Source organism: Populus trichocarpa, chromosome 1 (assembly GCF_000002775.5).
Source record: "Populus trichocarpa isolate Nisqually-1 chromosome 1, P.trichocarpa_v4.1, whole genome shotgun sequence".
Taxonomy (NCBI): domain Eukaryota; kingdom Viridiplantae; phylum Streptophyta; class Magnoliopsida; order Malpighiales; family Salicaceae; genus Populus; species Populus trichocarpa.
This window is the reverse complement of record NC_037285.2, coordinates 3,942,220-3,967,906: the sequence shown is the minus strand read 5'-3', so window position 1 is coordinate 3,967,906 and position 25,687 is coordinate 3,942,220. Positions and strand designations below refer to the sequence as shown.

Here is a 25,687-nt window from a genome sequence, read left to right as displayed (position 1 = left end):
AAATTACGAAGTCCTTGGCCAGCGATGAAGCATAGGTGCAAGTTACTCCATTGGATAGGTTATCATGCTAGTGACTGCCTGGTTAATAGCTTTATATCATGTGACGGCAGCGGGTGCGCACATGACAGAATCATTGCCACCGTAGAAAGGAACAGCTAAGGGATCATTTGTAAATTGCACAAGAAAAAAGTAAAAGATATGCGAAGGAATCCATTGCCAAAGAAAAAGCAGAGAAAAGGGAAAAGGTAAAGAACATCGTTGCTATTTCTATGCATTGTCCGTGACAAAGTTTTTTCTTTCTTTCCATTGACTCAAATTTGAAATCCGTAGTATTGCTTGCTTGTATCACTACACAAATAAAATTAAAAAAAGATCACAAATCATTCAAATCCTATAGACTCTAAAGACTTGACAGTATGTGGAGACCGACAGAGACCGACACAGAAAGATAGATGCATGACTGGTAGTTAGAAGGAAAGGAAATGTGAAACTGGAAAGGGCAAAAGAAAGGTGGGGGGAAAGGAGGGTAAAGGAAATCAAATGAACAACGCTTCTGCACCTGCTCCTGGAATAATGGTGTGAGGAATTGTTTTTGAACTGAAGCAGGCCGAGGTTGAGAAATAACAGAGGCAAACTGGGATGGAGATAGTGTGGGTGTGACAATACAATGACATGTGTAAAAAATGTACACTTGCCAATATATGTGATTGGTGAATGCAGATAGACAGGACAAACAATGGCTGAGACATGAGAAACAGTAGTAGGAGGAGGACTGTATAGATGTAAGAAATTATAAATAAGAGAAAACTAAGTGGCCTTTTTTTGGCCAAAATTTTAAATTTGAGTGAAAAGACTAGCACTGGCGGGCCCTGCGGCAGCCAAGAGCACCAGCATTAGCAGTCATTGCCCCGACCATGGAAGAAGACTTGGCACCCAAGCTTGAAGCGCGAGCATAGCTAGACGAAGCTCCAGCTCCAGATGGAGTGAAGTAAGCACCATTCAGCAGCAGGTCTCCCTCTGACCTCCAATTCCAGTTTTTCCAATAGCCCGCGGCTGTATCTACCCTCTTTGTCACCTGTTCAAAGCAGTGAATCATCAACAACCAGCCTATGCGTGGTGCATTTCACCGTAAACGTTGAAAACAAGGAGACAGAAAACGATAGGAGTTAGCTAGTTGTATAGTACCTCCTTTGCAAAAGGGTTGACTGGAGCATTATATCTGTTGCCCTGGCTGTTGATGGTGGGTTCTGCACTGCCACCGATGGCATACATTTCCCAGTGAGTGTAATCATTGTTCACCACATGGAAGTACCCGTGTCTACACCTGCATGATTCATGATTTAGATTCATGAATTGAGCATAAACAAAAATAAACTAAAAAGGTCTCTTTCTCGCAATCTATTTTCAGTAGCTATCATATCAAGCAAAAGATGGTTTAGTTTCATGAATTAGGCAATTTTCTTCCTTGGCCAAGTTAAAGAAACTATTTATACATAATTACAATTTGGTCAATTATTGGGGTATGATTTCTATCATGTTATTTTTTTTAGACAATTTTATAATAATAACAATGCAATGTCGGAAAGCCAAAGTCCTTTCAATAGGAAAGGTCCAATTAAATGTTACCTTGGCATTCTCTGGATCAGTCCCTCTCCAAAATGGTTGTACGCAATGGTCACTTGCATTTGCTTGTCTCTGGTGTAAGAGTCACTATGGCCCAATAGCATTACCTGTATTAAATGGCATAGTAAGCACCATTAGCTTCCGTCAACAAGAAAAATAAGTAACATTGAAAGTACCAAAACAAGCAGCAAACCAACCTCATTATGGTGGGTGAAGTGGTTGTTGGAGACGGTAATGGCAGTAGAACCCATGACAGCATCAACCAGACCATCAGCGCAATTAGAAAGCGAATTGTGATCAACCCAAATGTGGCTTGAACCAAAAATAGATACGGCATCACCATCAGCCATTGTCCTCCATCCGTAGTGAGAAGGCGAGCTCCGCACCATAGCATTGCCAGTGGGCTTGCAATCATGAATGTGTAATCCATGAATGATCACATTGGTAACAAATTGGATGGTAATGCACCCTCCATTAGCGATGTGAACATTGACCCCACGGCCGTCAATTGTCTTAAAGCTGTTCATGATAAGTTCCTGCTTCAATTGAATCACCATGTCCCTTTTGAACACAATCCATAGAGGAGCGTCCTGGATCACAGCATGGCGCAAAGTACCAGGCCTTGGGTTCACAGGGTCATTATCACTAGGATCAGTAACAACATAGAAGCGACCATCACGGCCACCAATAGCATTTCTTCCAAAACCAATGCCACAGTCAGCAAGGCGCTTGCGGTTCTTCTGCCAGTTGGGGTCACAACGCCAGCAATCATCAATAGGATTGCCTGTTCCACAAGAGAAGTAACCAAGTCTCCTCCTTTCAGTACTGTTGCGGATGCTCCTGCAATGTCAAATCCAATGCTATCAGCATTAGTATTATAGATGCCATTCAACCAATTAGTCAAAGCAAGCTTATCATTGATAATTCCAATTCGATTTTTTAACAGCATTAAACATTTTTTTTTACTATTTGCATCCAACAATTACTGATTGCATTTTAACACTAGCATCTGTTGTGTCGGTGGCAACAGCCAGGGCTAGCTAAATCAGCATAGTGGAAGCGTATGATTAATGGCAACAGGAAACAAACAATTTGTCATTTTGTGAGGGCCATAAGGTCTTTAAGTTTAACGGAAAGATTTATCTTGGCTTCTTGGTGTACATGCCCGTTATGTTTGTCCTGCTTACATGTATATGAATGAAGCTGTCACATTCAAAACTACAATACAAATTAAGAACCCACATGCCCTCGACAATCAACTACATGAATTTTCAGTATCCCATCTTCAGCTAAGCCTTAAAAAAACTCCATTAAATTGATTTTGAGCTGAAATTTTAAAAGGCCGGTCAAAAAAAAATGGGAAGATGACAAAAGTACTAAATTGTCGGTCACAATCAATTAATATCATCGGAAAACACAGTTAAGACTAGCGTGTCATAAAAAAAGCATTCGATTAAGACATCCTTTCATTGGCGAAGCTTCATTCTGATGCATTTAAGAAGAGAATTGTGTGAAGGAGGTGTCTAAAACTGCAGGTTAATTAATTAAAAAACAGTGGGTTATAGAGATATTAATGAAGTGGACATTTTATTCATAATCAAGCATGATTTGTACCTCCTTAAGTACAATAGATGGATAAGTGAAACAGTAGACAAAAGACACAGATCTCACTCCCTCACTGCCCCTGCTACTACAACTACAGTAGCTGGCAGGTAGTGGAGAGAAACAGCGTGAAAAAGGTCAAAATAACAACAGCACATCAGATATAAGAGAGGAACGTGCAGGGAGGATATTCCTCGGAACCCCGCTAACCCTTTTCATAAAGTGCAAGTTCTACAAAAACTCAAAGGGAAATTTCCCACGGAAAAAAATCATTATATCATCAAACATTAAACACTAATCAAATCAGTAAATGGGGTTTTAATAAAAATCTGAAAAGGGGACAGCTGAGGTAGTTCTCAAAACCCTTTTCTAAACACCTTCCATAACCACCAAATCATCCCTCTATCAGTCAATTCAAATAGATTCTAAGTAATAAGTTGCATTGTAATTAAAGGGCAATAGCAATACCACATTATTGTTAATTGATTACTCAAGTTTTAAAGAGAGAAGAAAGAGACTTACATCTCAACCATTGAAACAACCTCTTCAGGGTTATCGGCAACTGCTTTCTCATTTAATGCATCCGCCTCTTCTTGAGACCTGAAACAACCGCCACCAAAAACACATCAACACCTTCCTTGTTGTATGAAGGAGTACATGAAATTAAGGACTAGCGACACGTGCCAATCAAGGCAGGGAGTAGACAGAATGTGGGACACACAACAAAGTACAATGTACGAAGAAGAAGAAGAAGAGAGTATAGTGTGCGCATTGCTCAAGGCGTCAGTCACTGTCTGCTAAGTGAAACCGTTTAGACGCGTTTCTCCACGAAAGAGGAACCACCGGGCCGAGACGACTCGTCGGCGAGAAGATAATCCTGATGACTAAACTACCATTGTTTTGTCCTTAACTGAGCAGTGAAAACAAACGTGGAATTCAAGAAAATGTATGAGGGCAATATGGGAAAGAAAGGACTCCCTGGGGTTTCTCGTTAATCTAACCGAGGAATCCACAGTTGTAGTAAAAAATAACAGAATAAACGATCCAGATCTAAAGATCTCAACGGCCAGAGATTCTTAAAAGACGGTTATTTTGGATAAATAAAAGACACTCGACCGTCCAAAAAAGACACTACATATAAAACAACGGCTCAGATTAACCGTTAAAATTAGCGTTATACCTGGCCGCCATAGTTGTGTTGCTTGAGCTCTGTACCTTCTCTGTTTCCACACTCCTGTAAATACAACAAAAACAAAAACCCAAAATGATTTTTTTTAAAATAAACTAGTGAAAAAGATATTATAGTTATCAAGTCGTTGGGAAAAGTAAAAACAATGGAATTGTACGGTCTCTCTCTCTCTCCCCCCCCTCCCCCCCCTCCCTCCCTCCCTCCCTCCCTCCCTCTCTCTCTCTCTCTCTCTCTCTCTCTCTCTCTCTCTCTCTCTCTCTCTCTCCAGCTCTCTCTGTCAAGTATGTGTGCTCCATTAATGAAGAGAAAGCAACTCTGTTTAGTTTTGTGGAAATGGGCATTAAAGGAGTTGTGTCAAGAAACAGAGAAGTCAGCAGAGAACCAAAATGGTGAAAAAGAGTAATTAAGACCTTAAAAAGGAACCTCTGCTAATTAATCTTTTTCCTTTGACAGAATTCCATTAAAATACCATATAATGTAGCTTTCTTTTCTAATAATCATGAGATTTTCAAACCCGGTAACAAAGTATATCAAAAATTCTCAATTACTGCCTCAAAAGAAGTTCATTACACGACAGTAACCATGATTTTTTTCGCACAGAATGTTTCACGAAACAAAAATCATAGAAGAGAACTGCGTGTAGCAAAATTTTTGGGGTTTAAAAAAATTCACAGTTGAAATCAGATTTTAGTCCAAAAGATACCCATATAGAGACCAAGGGATGCAGGTGAGATTTTGATTGCAAAACCAAAAAATGAAAACTAACTAAAGAATTTTAACCAGAACATAATGAGAGAGAGAAAAAGGACAGGGAAAGCTTTGTTTCTCTTAGCCCAGAAGGACACACAAAACAAACATAGAGACAGAGGAAATGAAGAGCTAATCTTGTTTTTTGACAAGAAAAAGGAATATACATATACATTATGTGTGTGTGTGTGTACACGTATATATACCTGGTAAGAGCAGAGATCCCACCATTGGTTCCTGAAGTAGTAGGCATTACACCAACGAACAACAACAGAAGCACAGCAGAAAACATACAAGCCCATTTCCTAGACACCGCCATTGTCAATTTCTCTCTTTCTTTCTCTCTCTGTAGAAAGATTTGATGATGCAGAGAAATAGTTAAAAAAAAGTTGAGAGAGAGAGAGAAGAACCAAGTGTAGAGTCGGAGTTTAAAGCTCCCACAAAACGACCTTTTTATAGACCCACCCATGCAGTACCTTGCCAACATAGCAGTAAAAACTATTAATTAAATTTCTTTTTCCTAGAAAAAAAACAAGAAAAGTAATATTAAACAATTATATTTTTTCTTCCGTAACCATTATTTCCTAATTAATTAAACTTTCTTTTCTCTCATTCTTTTTTTATAATTTTTCTATTTTACTTATTCTCCAATTAATTAAACTTCCTTCACAACCATATTTCCTCATTAATTAATTTTTCAATTTTTTTTCTTTTTTATATAATTTATCATTTTTTTAATTTCTACTCTCTTCAATCATATATTTTTTAGTTCCTATTATCTTTAGTCACATATCCTCTCTTCTTTTTATTTCACTTTTAAAACTTTTTTTATTTTTTTATTTTTCTATTTTGTCACAAAAAAATTATTTTTTATATAATATTTCATTATTATTTTATATTCTCCTCTCTTTGGTCACATATTTTTTATTCCCTATTATCTTAAGTAACACGTACTATCTTTCTATTTGTATTTCACTTTCAATACTCTTTTTCTTTTTTTATATTCTGTATTTTTTATCTTGCCACAAAAATAAATAAATAAACACACACAAAAAAAAAATCATGAAACAATGGAATTTGATAAAACTTCATTGAAAATATATTTTTTCGTGGATTTTTTTTTTCTATACTTACACTACAAAAATATTGGAGAATTCATTGTTTTTTGACTTTGTATAGTAAGTTTATATAAAAAAAAACGATAATACATGAAAATCTAATTATGTCCAAATTATAAGGTGACTAATCTCAAAATAAAATTTAAATGAAATTTCAACAAGTTCAAATTGTTAGGTGACTGACCTCAAGATAAAATCTAGACATAATCTAAATAGGTTCAAATTGATATGAGAATTAAAAATGGATCAAAATTGTTATATGATCTAACTTGTCATAAAATTTAAAAATGAATCCAAATTATTAAGTGACTAACCTTGTCATAATTTTTTTTTTAAAGGATTAAAATTACAAGTGACCAACATTGTAATAAAATCTAAAACAAAACATCAAAATCCTGAATTGTTAATGAATTAATATTTTTTATCATCCACAATCAGCATAAATCCTAAATCAACTTTCTGTATAAATTCTTAACATTGTTAGTCAATATCGCTTTTAACAAACAATATTGGTTAAGGATGTCTCTCTCGATAAATCTTTTAACCACTTTTCGAGTAATATTCGTGTAACAATTGCTTTAACTTATTTTGTAAAATAATTGATTGCCACCAAGATGAATCAATTTGCATAACTTACTTTCGATTTTATTGGGCAATCATATTTATTCCCCACATTACAAATGGCTAGGGTATTATCATGTTATGGAGAGGACCTAGCAATGTATTTATCTTGTCTGCAAAAATCCAGCATTTATGATATTTTTGCACATAGTCTTTGCAATCTTTCTCCATTATAGTCTAGAAGTATCCACTAATGTGTATTTGTTATGTCATTATACGCTTATTGGCATGTTTAGTACAACACACACTCATGCATTTTTTTATATATATAGATTTGTTTATTTCCTTTTCATCCAAACATTTCAGCAAAGTCTGTCAACCTCTTGCATAGTATCTCTCCATCTAAAAAATAATTCATTTCTAGTCTCATTAAGATTTTTCTATCTATCTTATACGCACTAATGCTTCCCATCTAATTCCTCCTTAACTGATCTAAAATAAGCATGATCATTTTTTTTTATCTTAATGCACACAGGCTATACTTTTCCTTTTCGTCACAACCAATTTGGATCATTAATGCTAATATGGCAAGTGCATCGAAAAATCAATTCTTAGCTCTACTAAGATGAGTGAGATGGATTTCCTCAAATTGGTTAGCTAGCTTAATAAGGTACTCACGACATTACTTTAATTTCTCATCTTTTGTTTTTCATTCCCTTTTAACTTGACAGATTATCAATAAACGATCATTATATCTATTAAACCTTCCTTTTTAACATGGCCTCAAACTCATGAATATTGCTCGTTAGTTAGTGAAATGAGCACAACACCCACATCATTGCCACAAGTGTTTTTGTCTCGTCAAAGTATAGGGTCTGCATATCTTTATTTGAATTCTCTTTCTTTTAAAGGCTTGTAATTATCAAAAGCGTTATTTGCTAAATGATCTACTATAGTATTGCTTTTGATTAACTTTATAGCCATGTAAACAATGTTATACTTCATTAACATAACTTACCATTGTGCCACTCTATTAAATAATCAAGGCTTTTAAAAATGTACTAGATTGAACCCGTTTTAAATATTAACCAAGTTGTATAATAGAGCATGTATTAGTCGAGTCTTTTTTCACTCCATACGAAACCACATTAATTTTTTTCAATGAAGATATACTGAGACGCATAACCAATAAACTTATTGTTTAAGTAGTATATTGTTTGCCTTTTCTTTCTAGAATCATCATGTTGGCCCAAAAACACATCCTATAATAGATATCATTACAGTTAAATACTTATTTAATAGTTCACTCATGACCAATAGAGATTTTTTATCAAACATATCAAACAAAGTTGCCACCAACACTTATAAAGATGTTTTATTCCGATCAACCATTGCATCCTTGAATGACAACACATTCATACCTCTATTATTGCTTGTATGATTTGGGAGAGGATTATTGTTCACATTAAAAGAATTTGTATTTTCTTTAAAGGTTATCCAGCTATGTTTGATCAACAAATTGACATGTCTTTTAAATTTAGTTCACGTCTTAATGTTATGGTCTATCTTTCCCGAGTGATAATCACATCTTTCATCAAGTTTATATCAACAAGGGTAAGGTGGTTGAGTTGGTTCATAAAGGAAAATGGTGGTAATTGTTCTTGGTATCGATTTGTGTTTTGGGTATGTTGTTACTATTCTTTATACTAAGAGGAACAACACCAACCCATAAATACCCAAAGCCAATATTTAAATTCTATTAGTGTTGTCATTTTGCTCTTTCAGCTTTTTATGGAACAAATCCTCTCACACTTCTTAATTCTACCCTCTAATGTGTTTTTTTTTTCACTTTACCCATATTTTCACTAACATAAATAGGCTCTAAAATCTTTTGGACAATTTCATTGCATCGATGATAATAGTAGATGGTGTACACATCTTGAGGCATTTATAATAATTAATGATACTCTTTAATGGTAAATACCATGTCAATATTTCCAAAAGTAAAAGCATATGTATGATGAATCCTAAAATTGTGCCATGGCTTTGATGGCTAGCTTTTGTAACAGTGTTTTCATCATTTTGTTAGATTCTCATACCCTTATTTAAAGTCATATTTATCATGAACATTCAATTTTTCCCAGCATATTTGAAGATTGTTAACCTTGATAATAAAGCACAAATATCTTAGCTCATACAATTCATTATAAAACCCATGACTCACTCAGTCCCCCTCTATTTGTTGTAAAAACTCAAACTCGTTCTAGAATTGTTTCATGATATACTTTATATTTATAATCATCTCCTAAAATATTATATGTCAGGTTAATATTTCATACATGTTAGGCTTGCTCAATGTGATATTATAGGAAGACATTCCTAAAAAAAAGTTTTAGTCATTACATACAGGTAGGTTAAATACTTATAGTCTTAAAAGGGTTTCTTGCTATCTAAACAAACCTTAAAAGGTTGATCCAACACTTATAATCACAACTAAATAGACTTTCAATGAGAGTTGAGGTTCCATGTGTGCTAGTCTGGGCTAAAACTCATCAATGCACCATTAATTCCTTGTTGCTAACCTAAAGTAATGCAAATAAAAAAAAGGTGTAGTGGATGCATGGGCATAATTCCATATTCAATCCACGTATACGTGATAAACCAAATATATGAAATAAAATGAAAGAAATAATAACATAAATAAACAAATATTAAATCAGACAAAACTATGCAAAAATAAATAATCAAAATAAACATTACAACAAAACACATCATTTTTCATACAAACAAACAAAGCTTATATTTTACTGGGTAGGTACATAGTGAAGTTGTTATTCTATCACAGGGGACATCATGAAAAATTTAAAAGTAAAATTAAAATAAGAGTCGTCACCTAGTTTTATGATAACTAGAAAACCTCAACTGGTATTTCAAAGGTTCTGGATAGGGGGTTGGTTATATAATAAGAAATATATAATCACCTTATTCATCATATTTAAGGTAAGATACATTGTTGTTTGCTTAAAAATGACATGTGTTTGTTATGCTTGGAGATTAACTAAACCTAATGTTTTAAATTGAAATTAAAGAGTGGTTTTGAGTTTGGGCATGAAGATGGTTGAATCCCTACTTTAACAAAAAGACATGTATTTGACCTGACATAAACATGTATTTGCTATTTCAAATATATAATAATCAATCATCAATGATCAAATCCGATAGTAGGTCATCTAATCCTGGGTTGAACTAACATATATGACGGCCAATGCGTCACAATGAGCAATATTTAACTACGTATTTATGAATTAAAACCCAATAAATATACCACAAATAATTATAAAAACAAGTTAATCATATGTTGGGGTTCAAAATTGATCTTTTGCAAGTTGGTTGGAATTAGACTAGAGAGGCTGAAACAGTGTTGGGGAAAAAACAATGTTGACGCATGCAATACAAGGGCAAGATGATAGTATGGTTTTTAGAGCTTATTTGCACGCTTTACCGGGGAAAGGAGGCATGTGGATGTGTCCACAATGTAGAAAATCCCCTCTTTCTATTAGTGTGGGCGGTGTCAACCACCTCCCACTTTGCTAAGAAATCGGAGCCCGAGATGGTGGTTGTTGTCATTGGATTTTCTAGATTGGTGCTTCTTCTTTTTTGTGTTTGGGTTTTTGCTAGTTTATTTTGCAAGAATATCGTCTTCCAATCTTTATGTATATGTCCCTTTTCTCTTTATGTCTCTTACTCTATTTATGTTGCTTGAGATCCTTTGCAAAACAAGAAAAAGTAAATTGGAGAAATAATATTAGGTAATTATATTGTTTTGTATTTTACCTTGGTTTCCTGATTACTCAAATTTTCTTTTCTTAACGTGTAATAACTTTTTCAATATATATATTTTTTAAAATTTGTTTAATCCTCCAATTTATTTCCTTTTTTTTCTCTTTTATATAATCTCTCATTATTATGTTTTAGCGTCCGCTCTTTTTAGTCCCTCGTTCTCTTTTCTTCTTATTTCAGTATCTAAATTCTTTATATCACAAAAAACACACACACATCAAAATAACAAAAAACCATGAAACAACGGAATTTGATCAAACGTAATTGAAAGTGTATTTTTTTAGGATTTTTATTTTTATTTTTTGAAAGTGCATGGGAAAAATTGGGTTAATAATGGGTTAGGAGAGAAATTATTCAATTAACTGAAAAGGGGAGGGCCGAACATGAGCATGGAGGATATAAGACACGGTCACGACTCAATCGTTCAATTGGTACTCTTTCCAGGCTTCAATCTCTCTTTCTCTTCCTCTGTAATTAGTTGCCGACTTTGTAGTTACGATGACGATTTTAACCCTGGAGGTGCCACGACAGAACATGGCAGATTGTCACGGTTCCCTGCTGATTTTGCGGCATTTGGATAAAAGCTAGGCAATTGCGTGTTTACAAATGAAATTATTGCTAGAAAATGTGCTTTATTTATTTATTTGTTTGTTTATTTCTCCTTTCTTTTTTCTATTCTATTTTCTCAGGCGCCAATCACGGCATTGGAAGCCCATTCCTTTGACCTACCAAACTCATCACCGGCTTCAAAACTAGAAGAGCAAAACGGCCAATTCCTGAGAGGGTTTCAGAGTTTTTATCATTTTTGTCATTATTTTTGGGGTTTTCAAAAAGAAATTGAAGAATTCTTGTTATTTAGTACTTTCTTTTTGTTCTGTAAACCCAATCATGATACCTCTCTAACAGGTTTACGCATGTTTTTGGATTTAAAATCAAGAAATTCTAGAATATGAACCCAATGCGTGACTTCTAATTAGTATTTCGGTATATAGATTTTGGGTGCATGTGAATTTTTCAATCTTTGACGGAGACCATGGGGTACATTTCGTGTAGACCTTTGTTTCCAGATTAAGGTGAAAGAATAAAGAGGAATGTAATGATGATCTTGACCTCAATTGTCAATGGTTTACTAAAAAATGGATTTTGCAATTTGGTCAAAACGAAGGAAAACTCAATCAAGAGGACTCCGATTCATTGGTTATGATTTGTTTTTGCGGTTAAATTGACTTTTTAAATTTATATTTTTTTTATAATTTTAATGTGTCGAAGTCAGAAATAAAAAAAATAAAAAAAATTGAATATTTCTTGAAATTCAAGAACTAATATTTTTGTTCCTTGAATATAAATTTTTTTAAATCATTTATTGCTTTAAGTTATTTTATATATTTTTCATAAATATATTAATTTAATTATCGGAGGGTTTTTAATCCTCCTGGTTGGGACTGTTTTTATATGTATTCAAACTTTTACTATGAACTTGTAGTTTCTTTAATTAAGAAGAAAAAATCCAAGCGACTGAATGTATTAATATCCCAAACATAAAATAACATTTTAGTTATATTTCTTGGATTTCAAGATATCATCAACCCCATGAGTTTGTGAATTGCATATAGTAAGAGACAAATACTATATATTTACAATTTTTACATGAACAAAATTTTCAATATATAGCATGGTTTAATTGATTCACCAGCAAATTATAGTTGAAAATTGAAAGCCCTTTTTGAATTTTATACTTCCATGACCATATAAACCTCACTGTAGAATATTTACATTTGAACAGGAGAATCCCGGGCAAAAATTTAAACCAATGCCCTCTTAATTGATGATGATTATTATTGAGATAAAGTCTCTTATTTAATTATATATACTTAATCTGCATGTTTCAGGCCTTTTTTCCGCTTAATGTTTTCGAGACCTTCACTGTTACCTTTCTGGGGGCAAGATTATGTTGCCTTGCATCTAATCCAAGTGGTTCCCATCATGGCAATTTCTCACGCTTGTACACAATTTTATTACAGTTTTACCCTCGATCATCATGTACAAAAAGGTGCACCCAAAATTATGATATGCCTAGCAGGATTAGGACCATTGACCATGTGGACCAATCCACCATGAGTTAAAACTTAAAAATGGGTTAGTTATTTGTTTCGATTTTCGAGCTCTTGCAGTTAAAATGCATCATTGACTAGCAACTAACCTTCGATCATTGCATGCGATTGTCTTCAGCTGTAGACCGAGGGGATTGTTTGAGGAGTAAACGAGAATTTAATTAAGTTGATTATTATGGTTTTTAAACTTGTTAATGTAATGTATTTTAGTCTTAAACACCCAATTAATTTGTTGTTTTATCAAAGCAAACTAGTTAAGGAAAGACATGTCGGAACTTGATCATCGCATATGTTGTTCGATTATTAAGCGCTAGATATTTGACATTAGGGAGGATTAATCTAGTTTCTAGATTTAAGACGAATTTTCACCCAAGTAGGTTGAGTCGTTTGCTCAACCACTCCCTAGATTAATAATGATATTGGGGTAGAGATTATGTTTCAAAATTTTTATAATTTAAAATATATAAAAATAATATTTTATTAAAAAAATATTATTTTTAATGTAAGTATATTAAAATAATTTAAAAATATCAAAAAAATATTAATTCAAAAACAATTTATTTTTTCAAGAAATAACAAAACAATAGTAAACCGCAACATCAAAAGAAGCCCTTTAAAGTTTAAACCAAAGAGAAATGGCGGGTAGGAGTTCAATTAGCTTTTTTTGTTTTTTTTAGCTTTGCGTCTTTGTCCAAAGTGAGGTGCAGAGAGACCCAGGCGGTGTCTTGACCGGACCTCGAAATGCGCTCCAAGTAATGTTCTGCAATGAAAAGGAATATTTTTTTTTATTGACCAAGAATCCCGGTGCGAGCCTGAGTGAGAGTGATTGCATCATTATTGGCTCAATTCAAAAGACAATATAGATCGCTATGGTTTGATCATTTTAAGCTGGGTTAATAGCTTGTTTAATAATATAGTTATGGTTGTATTTTAAAGTATTTTTAACTTGAAAATATATTAAAATAATATTTTTTATTTTTAAAAAGTTATTTTTAATATTAACACATCAAAATAATTTAAAAACACTAAAAAATACTAATTTAAAATAAAAAAATTTCAATTATTTTTAAAAATATTTTTAAAATCTAAAAACAAACAGGACATAAGTGACCGGGTCACCCCCGGCAATTCTGTATCCTCGTATGTAAGTTTTCACGTTTATGATTAAAAGGTTTTAATTTTTTTTTTTTTTAAGTTATATAAGGAGCTAATGACTTGGAACTTATTGTTGATACATTCATGAACTAGATAAATAAGATAACATCCACGAAAAAGACAAGACATGGCAAACATAAAGTAAAGTAATCCAAAAAATATTTAGTTATGCTTATCTGATTAATGTTTGTTTGATAATGGAATTAAAAAAGTTTTATTAAGTAATTTTTATTTAATTGATGTTTTTTAAAAATGCTTTTGATTATTTTAACACGAGTTAAAATCATCAAAATTACTAAAAAATCATTTTTAAATAAAATACAATTTTAAAAACACTCTAAATTACTTAAATTTTAATAAAAAGTGATATTATATTTGTCTATTTACAGCTCGCTTATCAGTGAAGTGAATTTGTCCATCTATTATATACTCAATTTCAGATTGTCAAACGTGATGATCAAGAGACCAAATCATTCCTCGGAGGCTCGGGCAATGACGGATTTAGAGGAGCCATCAAGATTCAAGGGTCGTGGTCCCTTCAGAGTTCCATTTTCTTTTTCAAAATTGCACGAATTGGTCCTCATTAAAGTAAAAATATACAATCACGCGGGTTCGTGGAATAATCCATAAGAATCTCTCTGAACAGATATTACAAAGGGTAAATCACTTGTTGAATTTTTCATATAAGAAGATGTGAACGTGATGCTACAGAGCTCGCTCAACCCACATACTATATATCATATGAAAATTGTGAAATTTAAATAAAAATTCCCATAATGTATCAAGAATCAATGCCTGAGTTGCTCGAGTTAAGCTGTTAGCTAGTTTGTTTTTGGCATATTTTAGGAACAGATTTGTTTTCAGGTGTATCTGAGGAAGCTTCATATGTGAATGGCTCTGGGACGAGGAAGGGGAGGCTTGCAAGGACATAAATAGAGTGTGCAGTATGAGGAAGGGACGTAAGGGTCTTGTTCGAAGAAAATGCCTGCAGTAATATACAAAGGTTACATCTTGAGAAGAAACACACGCATCTCTCTCCCTCTCTCTCTCTACCCTTGATTATCTCTTTTAAAAAAACCTTCTTCTTCGTTTTGTTCTATTTTTTAAGGATATTAATTAATTAACAATTCAAATCTAGATTTTAAAGTTAAATTTGATCTGTGCATAAAGTTCCTCCTACTCTGCTGGGATGTTTTATATTTGAAAAACGACTTTAATGTCCCTCTGCTGGGATGTTTTATGCTTGGAAATGACACGAGAACACAAAGCATGAAGTTAATAAATGATCAATTATGTGCATAAAAAGGAGGTCTGAGCAGCAAAGGCCATTAATTCTTGAGGATGGCACGCAACAAGGTCATTATCTATGCAGCAAGGATAACAGGCTAATACATTAATTCAATTAGGTATGTGCTTGAAAAATCATGAACATGTATGCTGCCCTTCGACCCCAGTGTCCCCAGCTACATGTTCCATGCACATGGAATCAATATGAGCCATGCAAGTTATAACTCACAGCATCACATTGCCTAGCTAAATATATATCATGACATTGTGTGGATCTGTGCTGTTTTCTGTTGCTTAATATTGATCTTGACACCCCTTTCTGGATTAGAATGCGATCTTATGCAAGAGCAACTTCTCTCTGGGGTGGGTGGATGGATAATACTGAAGATCGACCAAGCATGTGTTCAGCATGTGCATGGTGGAACCATGGGGCACCCACACATCACATCTTCTCTCCCTTTCGCATACCACTTAAAATACTTAATGATATATATATATATATATATATATATATATATTTGATTATCTGGAAAAAAAATAAAATAAAAAGATCGATTCGATGATGCAATGTTCATATCAACTAATGCTATACATGCAAGTGCTTTTCGATAATTTCCGAATCAAATATTATTGGGTCCAGGAATCTCTTTGGAGTGGTCCGGAGTGAGACTACTCCAAAAAAACAGAAAAAAAGAAAAAAAGAAAGGCTCGTTGATATGATATATATGGCCCGTTAAATTAGAGAGATTTGTTTTAGGATAAATTACAATAGTTTTTTTTTTTTCCAATGATAAGAATGTTTTTTTATCTGGATACGTGTTTTATTAAGCTTAAATTTTTAGGTGAAGTTTCAATATATTATTTATATTATTTTTTAATATATATCATTAAATAAAAGTTTTTTTAATTTGAAATTTGTACAAATTCATATTACCTTTTGTTTCTTTTTTTTTAATTATAATAATAGTGGTGAGACTCGAACTCGTGATCACTTGATCAATAAGATTTTGATATATCTTAACCAAGAAATTTAAAATATTAGATAAGATTTTAAAATATAATTTATATTCTTATCTAGTACCATTATGGCTGACATTTTGTTATTCATTTAACCAGTTGATGCTAGCTTTATAAAGACACGAGAGACAAAAAAAAATTTATGATGTTCAGGGAGTAATTAGTAATATCCTAATAGTTATTTTTCGGATTCACCTTGAAAAAGTGACCGAAATAAAAAGAAGAGAAAATAAAATTCATGACTTATCGATAAAAATATCTCAACTAAAAATTTATTTTTTCTACTTGTATCTATTTTTTAAAGAAAATAAAACAATAAAATAACTAATATTTTATGATCACCATAAAATTTATTTGACAAACAAAAGAAAACAAAGCCAAAGAATTTAAGATGCCATCACCAAGTATTTGAACCGTCCACAATGTTATCAAGAATTGTTTGAAAACGCTAAAAGGTTATACCCACGCACGTCTCTCTCCTAAAATTTCTATCCATATAATATATCTTATCTGCGTATAAACAAAAGGGGTTTTCAAGGATATATATATATATATATATATATATATATATATATATATATATATATATATATATATATATATATAAAATAAATCAACAGCTAATTAACAAAAGATCGTTTGTTTCAGAGTACGTACGTAGTGCTGGAGAGGATGGTGTGAAGTAATTAAAATGCGGTCGGGTCAAATACAATGAATATTGAAAAAGTGAAACATATTAAGTCGAGGGAAAATGATATTTTAACGTGAAACTGATCAAATTGACTTAATTTCCTAATTGCATATATAATATTAATTAGTTGCATGTAATTCTTCGAGCCAGAACGTCCATTTAATGTCAACATGTCATCGTCACTGAATGGATTTACGAACTTTTTTTAAAAAAGTTTTTTCCCCGATTTGTGAATAATTAATACACAAAAATTTTGATTTTAAATATTAATGGAAAATGTTCCTAAATTAAATAGGAAGAAAAAAAACTATCTAGCTAGTAGGTAATGTAATAATAAGAGCTTGAGACTAAGGGGTTTGTTTTCCCTATGGTTTCAGGTTCGAGCCATGTGGTTGCTAATATGATGGCCACTGGAGGCTTACATGGTCATTAACTTTAGGGTCCGTAGGATTAGTCGAGGTGCGCGCAAATTGGTCCGGGCACCCATGTTAATTAAAAAAACAATAAAAAAAGATAATTTTCATTATATTTTGTGCGTATCAAAATATATATATTTGACCTTTTAAAACAAACAAACTCATTCAACTTTTTCATCGATATTTCATGAATTTAGAATAAAATGTATTGTACATGCACTTATAACTTATAAGTAACAAATTGGAGTGATAACTTCTTCTTTTTTTTTATATTTTTTAAAAGTAAATTTACTTTAAAATAATATTAAATTGGTATTTTTTAAATAATTTTAATGTACAAATAAAAAATAATAATTTTAATATATTTTAAAACAAAGAAACATCTTGCATCACAATAAATACTACACACACACGAACGTAATCTAACATATACAATCTGTTTTTCTAAAGTCAACTGAATTATAATCAACATGAACAATCATTAGGAACTTGGATTGAAAATTTGGGGGTACAATTAGAAGGAGAATTCATTTTTTATATTAACCATTAATTAATGATGAAATTGCTCAAGGAGTTTGGATTTTCTTTCAAGAATCGAGGTAGATTGAATTCTTTATTGTTCTATATCCCTGATTAATTGTTATATTCACCATTATTAAGATTTATAGTTCCAACCACTGCCTGAACATGCAGACACGTTATGGATTCTCCACAGCTACTAGCTAGCTAGCTAGCTAGCAAGGCATCATTGATCATATGGCAACTTGGCCCACCCACTACGCTACGCAAAGCACAAAATTAATATATAGTTTAGAAGTGGAAACCAAGCATACATAGTGGGTGTTTGTTTACGCGGTAGCTTCTGCTTTTAAAGCTCACCGCGTAAACATTACGTTTGGTAACATAAAAACTCACCTGCTTTTCATGTGGGACCCATGGACATTTTTGGTGAAACACCGTTTCGTGAGAAGCAGCTGGGAGCTGCTTCTCACGTCTGCAGGTGAGTATAATTCACCTGGGTGTCCAGCTAAATATAAGTCACCTTGGCACTGTTCACGTGAACAGTGCCAGGTGCTTTAAAAAAATTATTTTAAAAAAAAAATATTTTACTCGAAAAACTAGTGTTTAATATTATTTAGTAACACTACATAAATTAAAAGAGAGATCAATTGATGACGTAACATTTACAGAATTTGATCGCAAGCCCAATTATGTTCTTGCCGGGTCCGACCCAGTTAAAAAAATTCAGTTTTTATTTTTATTTGTAATTGTGTTTTATTCAAAAAATTAGAAGGAGATCGTTTGATGACGTAACAAAAAATTCAGTTTTTGTTGTTGCGCACTTAAGAAACCATGGAAAATATAGTTCTTGTTGGATATATTTCGTACGTGATGAAATTGCACATAGTTTAATGGAATAATAAAAAATATTTGATATCAATATTATTTATTTCATAATGTAATAACAGTAGTTAAATCTACAATATTTAAATTAAAAACCATCAATATATATATATTATTTTATAACCTCAATTTGAAAAGCATTCTTTTAACCAAACACATTAAACTATTTTTTCTTCAACCTCAATTTTAACCAAACACCTATTTTTTCAAACCAACCTCAACTAAAAGTACTTTTTATAAAACAATTTTTTTCAAACCACAACCACAACAGCTACCGCAATACCAAACACACTCATAATATCAATGGAAAACTATATAAAACGTATAGCCAATGCCACTTATGATCCGTACATATAGAAGTGCAGTGTACCTTATCTATACGTTCTGACATACCAAGGTTCAAGTATTATGGACGTACAGAGAGGACTACAAATTGGTGCATTTAATCCCAATTTCCAGCTTGTTTCTTTCGGTCATCTGAGGTGATAAAAATACTTAAAAAAACAACAATTCACTCGAAAACAAACAATAATAAGTAAATTTAAAAAAATAAAAGTAAGAAATGGTTATAAATTAAATTTGAGAGGTCCAGTAAGTAGTGAATAGTAAATAGTGGTGGTAGGAAGTAACATCGAAGCCAGCTAGGCTAAGCTGGAAAAAGCTGAAAATTACAAGTTAATTATATAAGAAAGTGAATGGGACCCATAATTTTTATGCAGCAATGATGAAGCAACAACCACAATCACCGACCACACATGCATGCAGGATTGCAAATGTCTCACATGCCCACTCACCACTCATTAAGGAACACCTAAATATTAAATTAATTCTCACAATTACATTTACTTCTCGTTTCCTCCCTCCCTCTTGATTGGATCATGGTTAATTATAAACCATCTTTTTTATTAAAAAAAAATGAAATTAAATGAAATTATTTTATTATTTTTATCAGCCCAACTTTCATTTCCTTGTGTTAGGAGGAGAGAGAGGCCCCTCTTCGCTTGCGGAGTGATTTGGGGGTTCTTTTTATGCCACATCAGAACCCTTCATTATTGTTTTTTTCACAATAATAAAAAATAAAAAGCAAAGGAAACATGTGAGAGAGGCGGCCACGTCTGGCATCCGGTCAGGTTGGTTGCCGTAGCAAATATTACCGGAAGAATCTTCTCTCTAGAAACTAGAACAACAAAAGGCTGTGTAAATGTCTTATCCATGCCTAGAGAGAGAAATACTTTTTCTTTTCTTTTTTATCTTCTTCTTTTGCCTTGGGTGGTTGGCTGACAGGGGAGGGGCAATGCCTTCCCTCTGTTTTTACAACGAAATTTCTATCAGGTGGGATATGGAATAAGAAAGAGGGTGATTGGAGGTTCTTACTCTAATTATGGAGCTGGTAAAGTTTTTGTTTGTGTGATTTACAAGCACACGAAAAGCTTACAAGACCCCACCTCCACAGTGATTGATCTATGGAAATGTAGCAGCAGCGCATGAAAAGAGGTGTTTCAAATCTTCCAAGAGTAGTTGCCTCCATTTCCTTGCTCCTGTAATTGAAAAATACTTTAAAAAGCCATTATTACTCCATTCTCAAGCAATCTCGATGCAATACACGCATTTTTGAACATTTTTTTGTTGCTCGTGCTGGGGGTGATCTTCGTTTTCTGGGCATATCGAATATGACCTTGAAGACGGCTTAACAATTATCGGTGTAAATAGCTGGTTTCGCCATTAAAATTAACTCCGATTGCTGTTCATTAAGCTAAGTGATGTTCTGATTAGTAAAGGTGGCATGGCAACCCACAAAGGGAGGGATTGTGCCTAACTAACAAGACAATAAAAGTAAATAGAAATGACTTTGGACAGATAGGCTTTTATGGTAACCCCACAGTCACATGGGTTTATCTTCTTCCTTTTCTCCACCAGACCCTTGATTCCTTTATCGTACAAGAAGGAGAATTGTGGGCTCCTAAATCTTGGTTGTTTTGTTAATACAGATTATTGATTATGATTACGTACGCATTCCTCACATCTAATCACAGTTTTTGCCTCACCAACCCATTATGCTCAGGATCATACTCCTTAAGTACTTATTGCTCCTCCTGTGATGATATCAAATTTACATAGATGCTCTCTTAACATGCCTCTCTCGTCCAAAATAATAATTATAATAAAATTAATATAAAAAAGTCAAATTAAACCATGATTGCGGTCACTGTAGGACATGCGTTTTTTTCACGGTCAACCTGTAGATGAATTTGGTGGGAGGCGGGGGTGTTTTTTAAAATAAGTTTTTTTAAAAATAATTAAAATAATTTTTTTTAATTTTTAATATTCACACATCAAAATATTAAAAAACATTAAAAAAAACATCGATTTAATACTTTTTCAAGCTAATATTTAAAAAAACACTTAGAAAAAAAAACGATAGTTGTGTCAAACACCATATATTTGATATGGCAGCGTTTGCGGTACAAAAAACGCAGCAAGGTATTTGGTAACTGTAAAAATTGTGTTTTATATTGTGGGACCCATTAAAAAATTGAGTTTGAAATGCAGTTTTCGTGAAGTAGTTTTTATATATTTTTTTAACTGAGTTTCGTAAAACACTGTTTGTTTTTAAGTTTCAAAAGCGCTTTTAAAAAAAATTGAATTTTTATTTTATTTTTTTCTTTACTTCAAATTAATATTTTTTTTTTCTTTTAGATCATTTTGATGCGTTGATATCAAAAATAATTTTTTAAAAATAAAAATACATTATTTTAATGCATTTTCAAGTAAAAAGCACTTTAAAAAGCAATCGCAATCACACAACTACCAAACATTTTATACATGTTTTTTGCTGCACATAAACTTCAACCATAATTTTTACCAAACACGTATCTAAATTCATCTAACCTCAGCTAGCCATATCTTTTTAAAATTTATTTTTTTCAAATCACAATCACAAAAGTTATCTAAAAAAACAAACACACTCATTGTGGTAACTTTTGTGGTTGTGATTTGAAAAAAAAATAAGTTTAAGAAAATATTTTTAGCTTCAATTTAAAAAAAATAGGTTTTTAAAATATATATTTAGTTAAAACTGTTTTTAGAAACTAAAATTAAGAGCACAATTATGTATAGAATCCAATATAAAAAAAAACATAAATTACTTCATTAACAAAAATATTTCGTCTCTTTAATTAGATAAAAAAAAAAAATCTACCACAGCACCAATACCAAAATAATAAGTAAAACCTAACCTGTCATTTCAAAAGTAATAAATCCAACCATTTAGGTGGTGGCCCAGTAGTAAGAACTTGGAATCAAGAGGTTTGCTCCCTCTGTGGTCTCAGGTTCGAGTCCTGTGGTTGCTCATATGATGGTCACTGGAGGTTTATATGGTCGTTAACTTCAGGGCCCATGGGATTAGTCAAGGTGCGCGCAAGCTGGCCCGTACACCCACGTTAAACTAAAAAAAAAAAAAAAGTAATAAATCCATTTACCTGTCCATTTTTTTCACTATATACAGGAATAATTTTACGCTTTTAAAAGTAGCAAACGGAGGAGAGAATATGTACTCGTTTGATTTTAGGCCTTTATTCGACTGAACTTTGAATGCCAGAAATGGATTGGGCAATGCCATAAATATTCCACAACCTCTGTATATTTTCAGATCAAAACGACAACCCTCTTCCGTGTGAACGACATCTTCAAATTCCCAGAGCCACTTGAACTAAGAGATGTGCGACTAGGCATTGTATGTCACTAAAGCCTAACCTATCGTCACCTTTCCACACTCTCGTAGAGGATACAATACGAGATTGAAAGAAAACAATTAATGTTCTGACATCCTCCTCTTGATTCTTTCACATGTGGTCGTTTTGATGTCTTCATGATCCAAGATCCTCGACCTAGCTAGATCTTTACATGAATACATCATTGATTCTCACCTCCTATAATTCATGCTTTCAGAAAGAAAACAGACAAACTTCATATCACCCAACAACAACTAAGTAACCATTCACTTTATCACTCATACTTCTTTTGAAATTGTGGGTAAATTTGATTCAAAACTTTAAAGTTCTATTGGATTGTAATTAATGTGTGTTTAGTACATGCAGAGTTTTTTAAAAAAATATTTTTCACTTAAAAACATATTAAAATATTTTATTTTTAATAATAACATGTCAAAACTATCAAAAAAAACACTACAGAAACATAAATTTAATATTTTTTCTAAGCGAATCACACTTTCAAACTGCATCCAAATTCAATTCTAAAAAAAAACAAACACCATAATTAAACCTTCAACCGCCCATCTCTGGTTAGCTATACACGCAAGCTTAAGTGGACATAATCTCCGAGCATATCTTAATGGGATCTGGATAAAATGGGGTATGGAAGTTGGAAATTGACAACGAATTGCTTATGATTGGTGATGTGATTCTAAACATAAATTAGGCTCATCAAATGATCAAATCATACATGTATATATATGCTCAGTGACTTGTGGTATGTGACGGCGTTGTTTTCTATTTTGCTACATGTAAAAGCAAATATATCAAACAATGTGTAGATTCCAAAGACGATATCGCACACCTTCTGCCCCTGATTTTTTATGTCAGCTTGTAGGGCTCTTCACCTGTTTCAAGATAAAAAGATAACATTTGTTTTTGTGTTTTTAAATAAATTTTATTTTTTTTGTTTTAAATTAATTTTTTTAGTATTTTCAAATCATTTTAATGTGATAATATTAAAAATAATTTTTTAAATATAAAAAATATTATTTTAATATATTTTTAAATAAAAAACACTTTAAATAATAACCACTATTATAATTTTAAAAAGATATAGTAGAAGAGAAAACAATAAATACCGTATTAATTATCCTTAATTAAAAGTAATTTTAATTAAAAACCTTAATTTTGCGCTCCATTTGTAGTAGTAATGCTGATTGACACTAGTGCCTTATATTATTATAATAAGGGGGGGCCAATAGATACCGCTAACTGCCCGTTATATTTTTTTGATTTTTTTCATTATTTATTAAATAAAAAATCTAGATATTTATAAGTTTTAGGTATTTATATAAATATTCATTATTTAAAGTGTATGTGTATATATTAAATGATAAAATTATAAATATTATACCTCCATCTCTAGAATAAATGGAATCGTAGTTTAGTTTCAGAAATTGTCTTCACCTAACCTTCAAGGAGAGGGAGAGTTTTATCCGGCGAAAACTTCCAAGCACAAGCACGAAATCGATGTCCCAGAAGCAAGACGTCGGACCAGATTAGCTTAATTTCATTGATTTAATTACCAACCATAATTTAGTTTATCCATATCCATCACAGAACATGTACATAACCAACCACCATTAATTATGCTTAACAAACTCTTAAATTATCCTCTCTGTGTCTGATTTATGTCCGCATGCACACTTTTCAGGCGCTGATGTGCGCGCAGAAGCAATTAATTAGATTAGGCGGATAAAGAAGGCCCTCTGCTCCCCAGGCCAGAAAGACAATGGTGTGTTATGACTGCAGCATGTATGCCAATCCATTATACCTGTCTGCATGTGTGTATATACACATTCAATTATCAATTATCAATAATGTCGGCATTCTTTCCTTCTTCAGGATACTTAATTTCCTGGACTCACAGGCCACAGGCAACAGCCCTGAGAAACTCTTTAAGAAAGGAGAAGGATTAGGACCACGTAAGTCAACCCACATGAACCCATGTGCACTCAAGAATTAAAAAAACAAAGCACGGCTGCGGTGGCCATGATTGTTGGCTACAACATGCAGAAATGTCATTGGCACACACGCTAGAGTTGAGTCCTTCGTTTGTAGCCAGCTACTTGCCCCCACGTAGCCAGCAACTCGGCAAGTCCAAATTATATGGCCACACACACCTAATTTCCATACGCATTTAGGTTCCACATGGTGGATTGGCTTCCTTGACCCACTTATCTCCCACCTTTTTTCTTATCAGCAAAGAGTTCTGTTAGGTATAGATTTGGATAAACGGGATGCTGTAGAATTAGGTTTTTGCCATGTAGTGGTTAGGAGTATGATTCCATTTCCTGTACTTAAGCTGTCTCCACTGAATTATTGATGTATATGATGGCTTGTTATTCTCACAAGACATGAATATATACTTGTTAATGAAGACTAAAGGGCAGGGAAAAAAAAACACATGAGATTATTTAACAAACATTTTTTAGCTGAATTGATTTTTTAATATGGTATCAGAATCTTGATAACCAAGCGATCATAAATTCGAATCTAATTATTTTTATTTATTTAATAAAAATTAAGCACAAGATAATGTGAGTCTGTACAAATTTCAAACCTAAAAAACTTTCACTTGAAGGGTTGTGTTAGAGAATAATATAAATCATATCTTGAGATCTTACCTAACAATTTAAATTTTTTGATTAAATTAGTTCTTTCACATCAAAGAGTTCGATATAGTATTTATCATAATCAAAACAATTATTTAATGAGCCACTAGATATATTCGTGTTTTTTTATTAAAAAATTGAGTTAGTGATGATAAGTTAATATTAATATTTTTATAAAAAATAGTATTTTAGTTGATATTACCGAGGTTTGATAAATTTTAATTGATATTTTATTAAAAAAAAAATTATTTTTTAAATATGTTCTTATATTTCTTAAACAAAGTTTCTAATGTCAGAATATTTTTTTTTATAATATAACCTGGTCACTAAAGAATAAATACAATTAACAAGATCAAATGTTAAAATATTATATGAAAAACAAAGGCAACGCATGCTTATCAGTTCTAAAAAAAACATATGCATTAACGAAATTACGAAAATATACAAAAAGTAATAAAATAAATCACAGCAACGCTCGCGGGTAATCAGCTTGTAATAATTATAGAAATTTTAGTTCTTTTCTCTTCTTCTACTTGTT

The 25,687-nt window shown here is 32.5% G+C and overlaps 1 protein-coding gene across 1 annotated transcript; it reads right to left on the bottom strand.

Moving 5' to 3' along the window:
* Positions 1–281: 281 nt before the first annotated feature.
* Positions 282–5,648, bottom strand: LOC7460526 (probable pectate lyase 8). Its single transcript, XM_002297786.4, has 7 exons — positions 5,368–5,648; positions 4,406–4,459; positions 3,748–3,825; positions 1,821–2,463; positions 1,627–1,730; positions 1,186–1,324; positions 282–1,075 (listed from the first exon to the last, which is right to left on the bottom strand). Exons 1-7 carry the CDS (start codon positions 5,646–5,648, stop codon positions 854–856), a joined length of 1,521 nt encoding a protein of 506 aa, XP_002297822.2. The 3' UTR covers positions 282–853.
* Positions 5,649–25,687: the final 20,039 nt, after the last annotated feature.

Bases quoted from the DNA above. Each gene is read 5' to 3' on its own strand.
- LOC7460526 (XM_002297786.4), bottom strand. From the start codon at position 5,648: ATGTTGGCAAGGTACTGCATGGGTGGGTCTATAAAAAGGTCGTTTTGT. The intron at 1,731-1,820 runs GTTGGTTTGCTG...CATTTAATACAG, and splicing joins ACTTCACCCACCATAATGAG to GTAATGCTATTGGGCCATAG. The intron at 1,325-1,626 runs GTAACATTTAAT...TGAATCATGCAG, and splicing joins CTGATCCAGAGAATGCCAAG to GTGTAGACACGGGTACTTCC.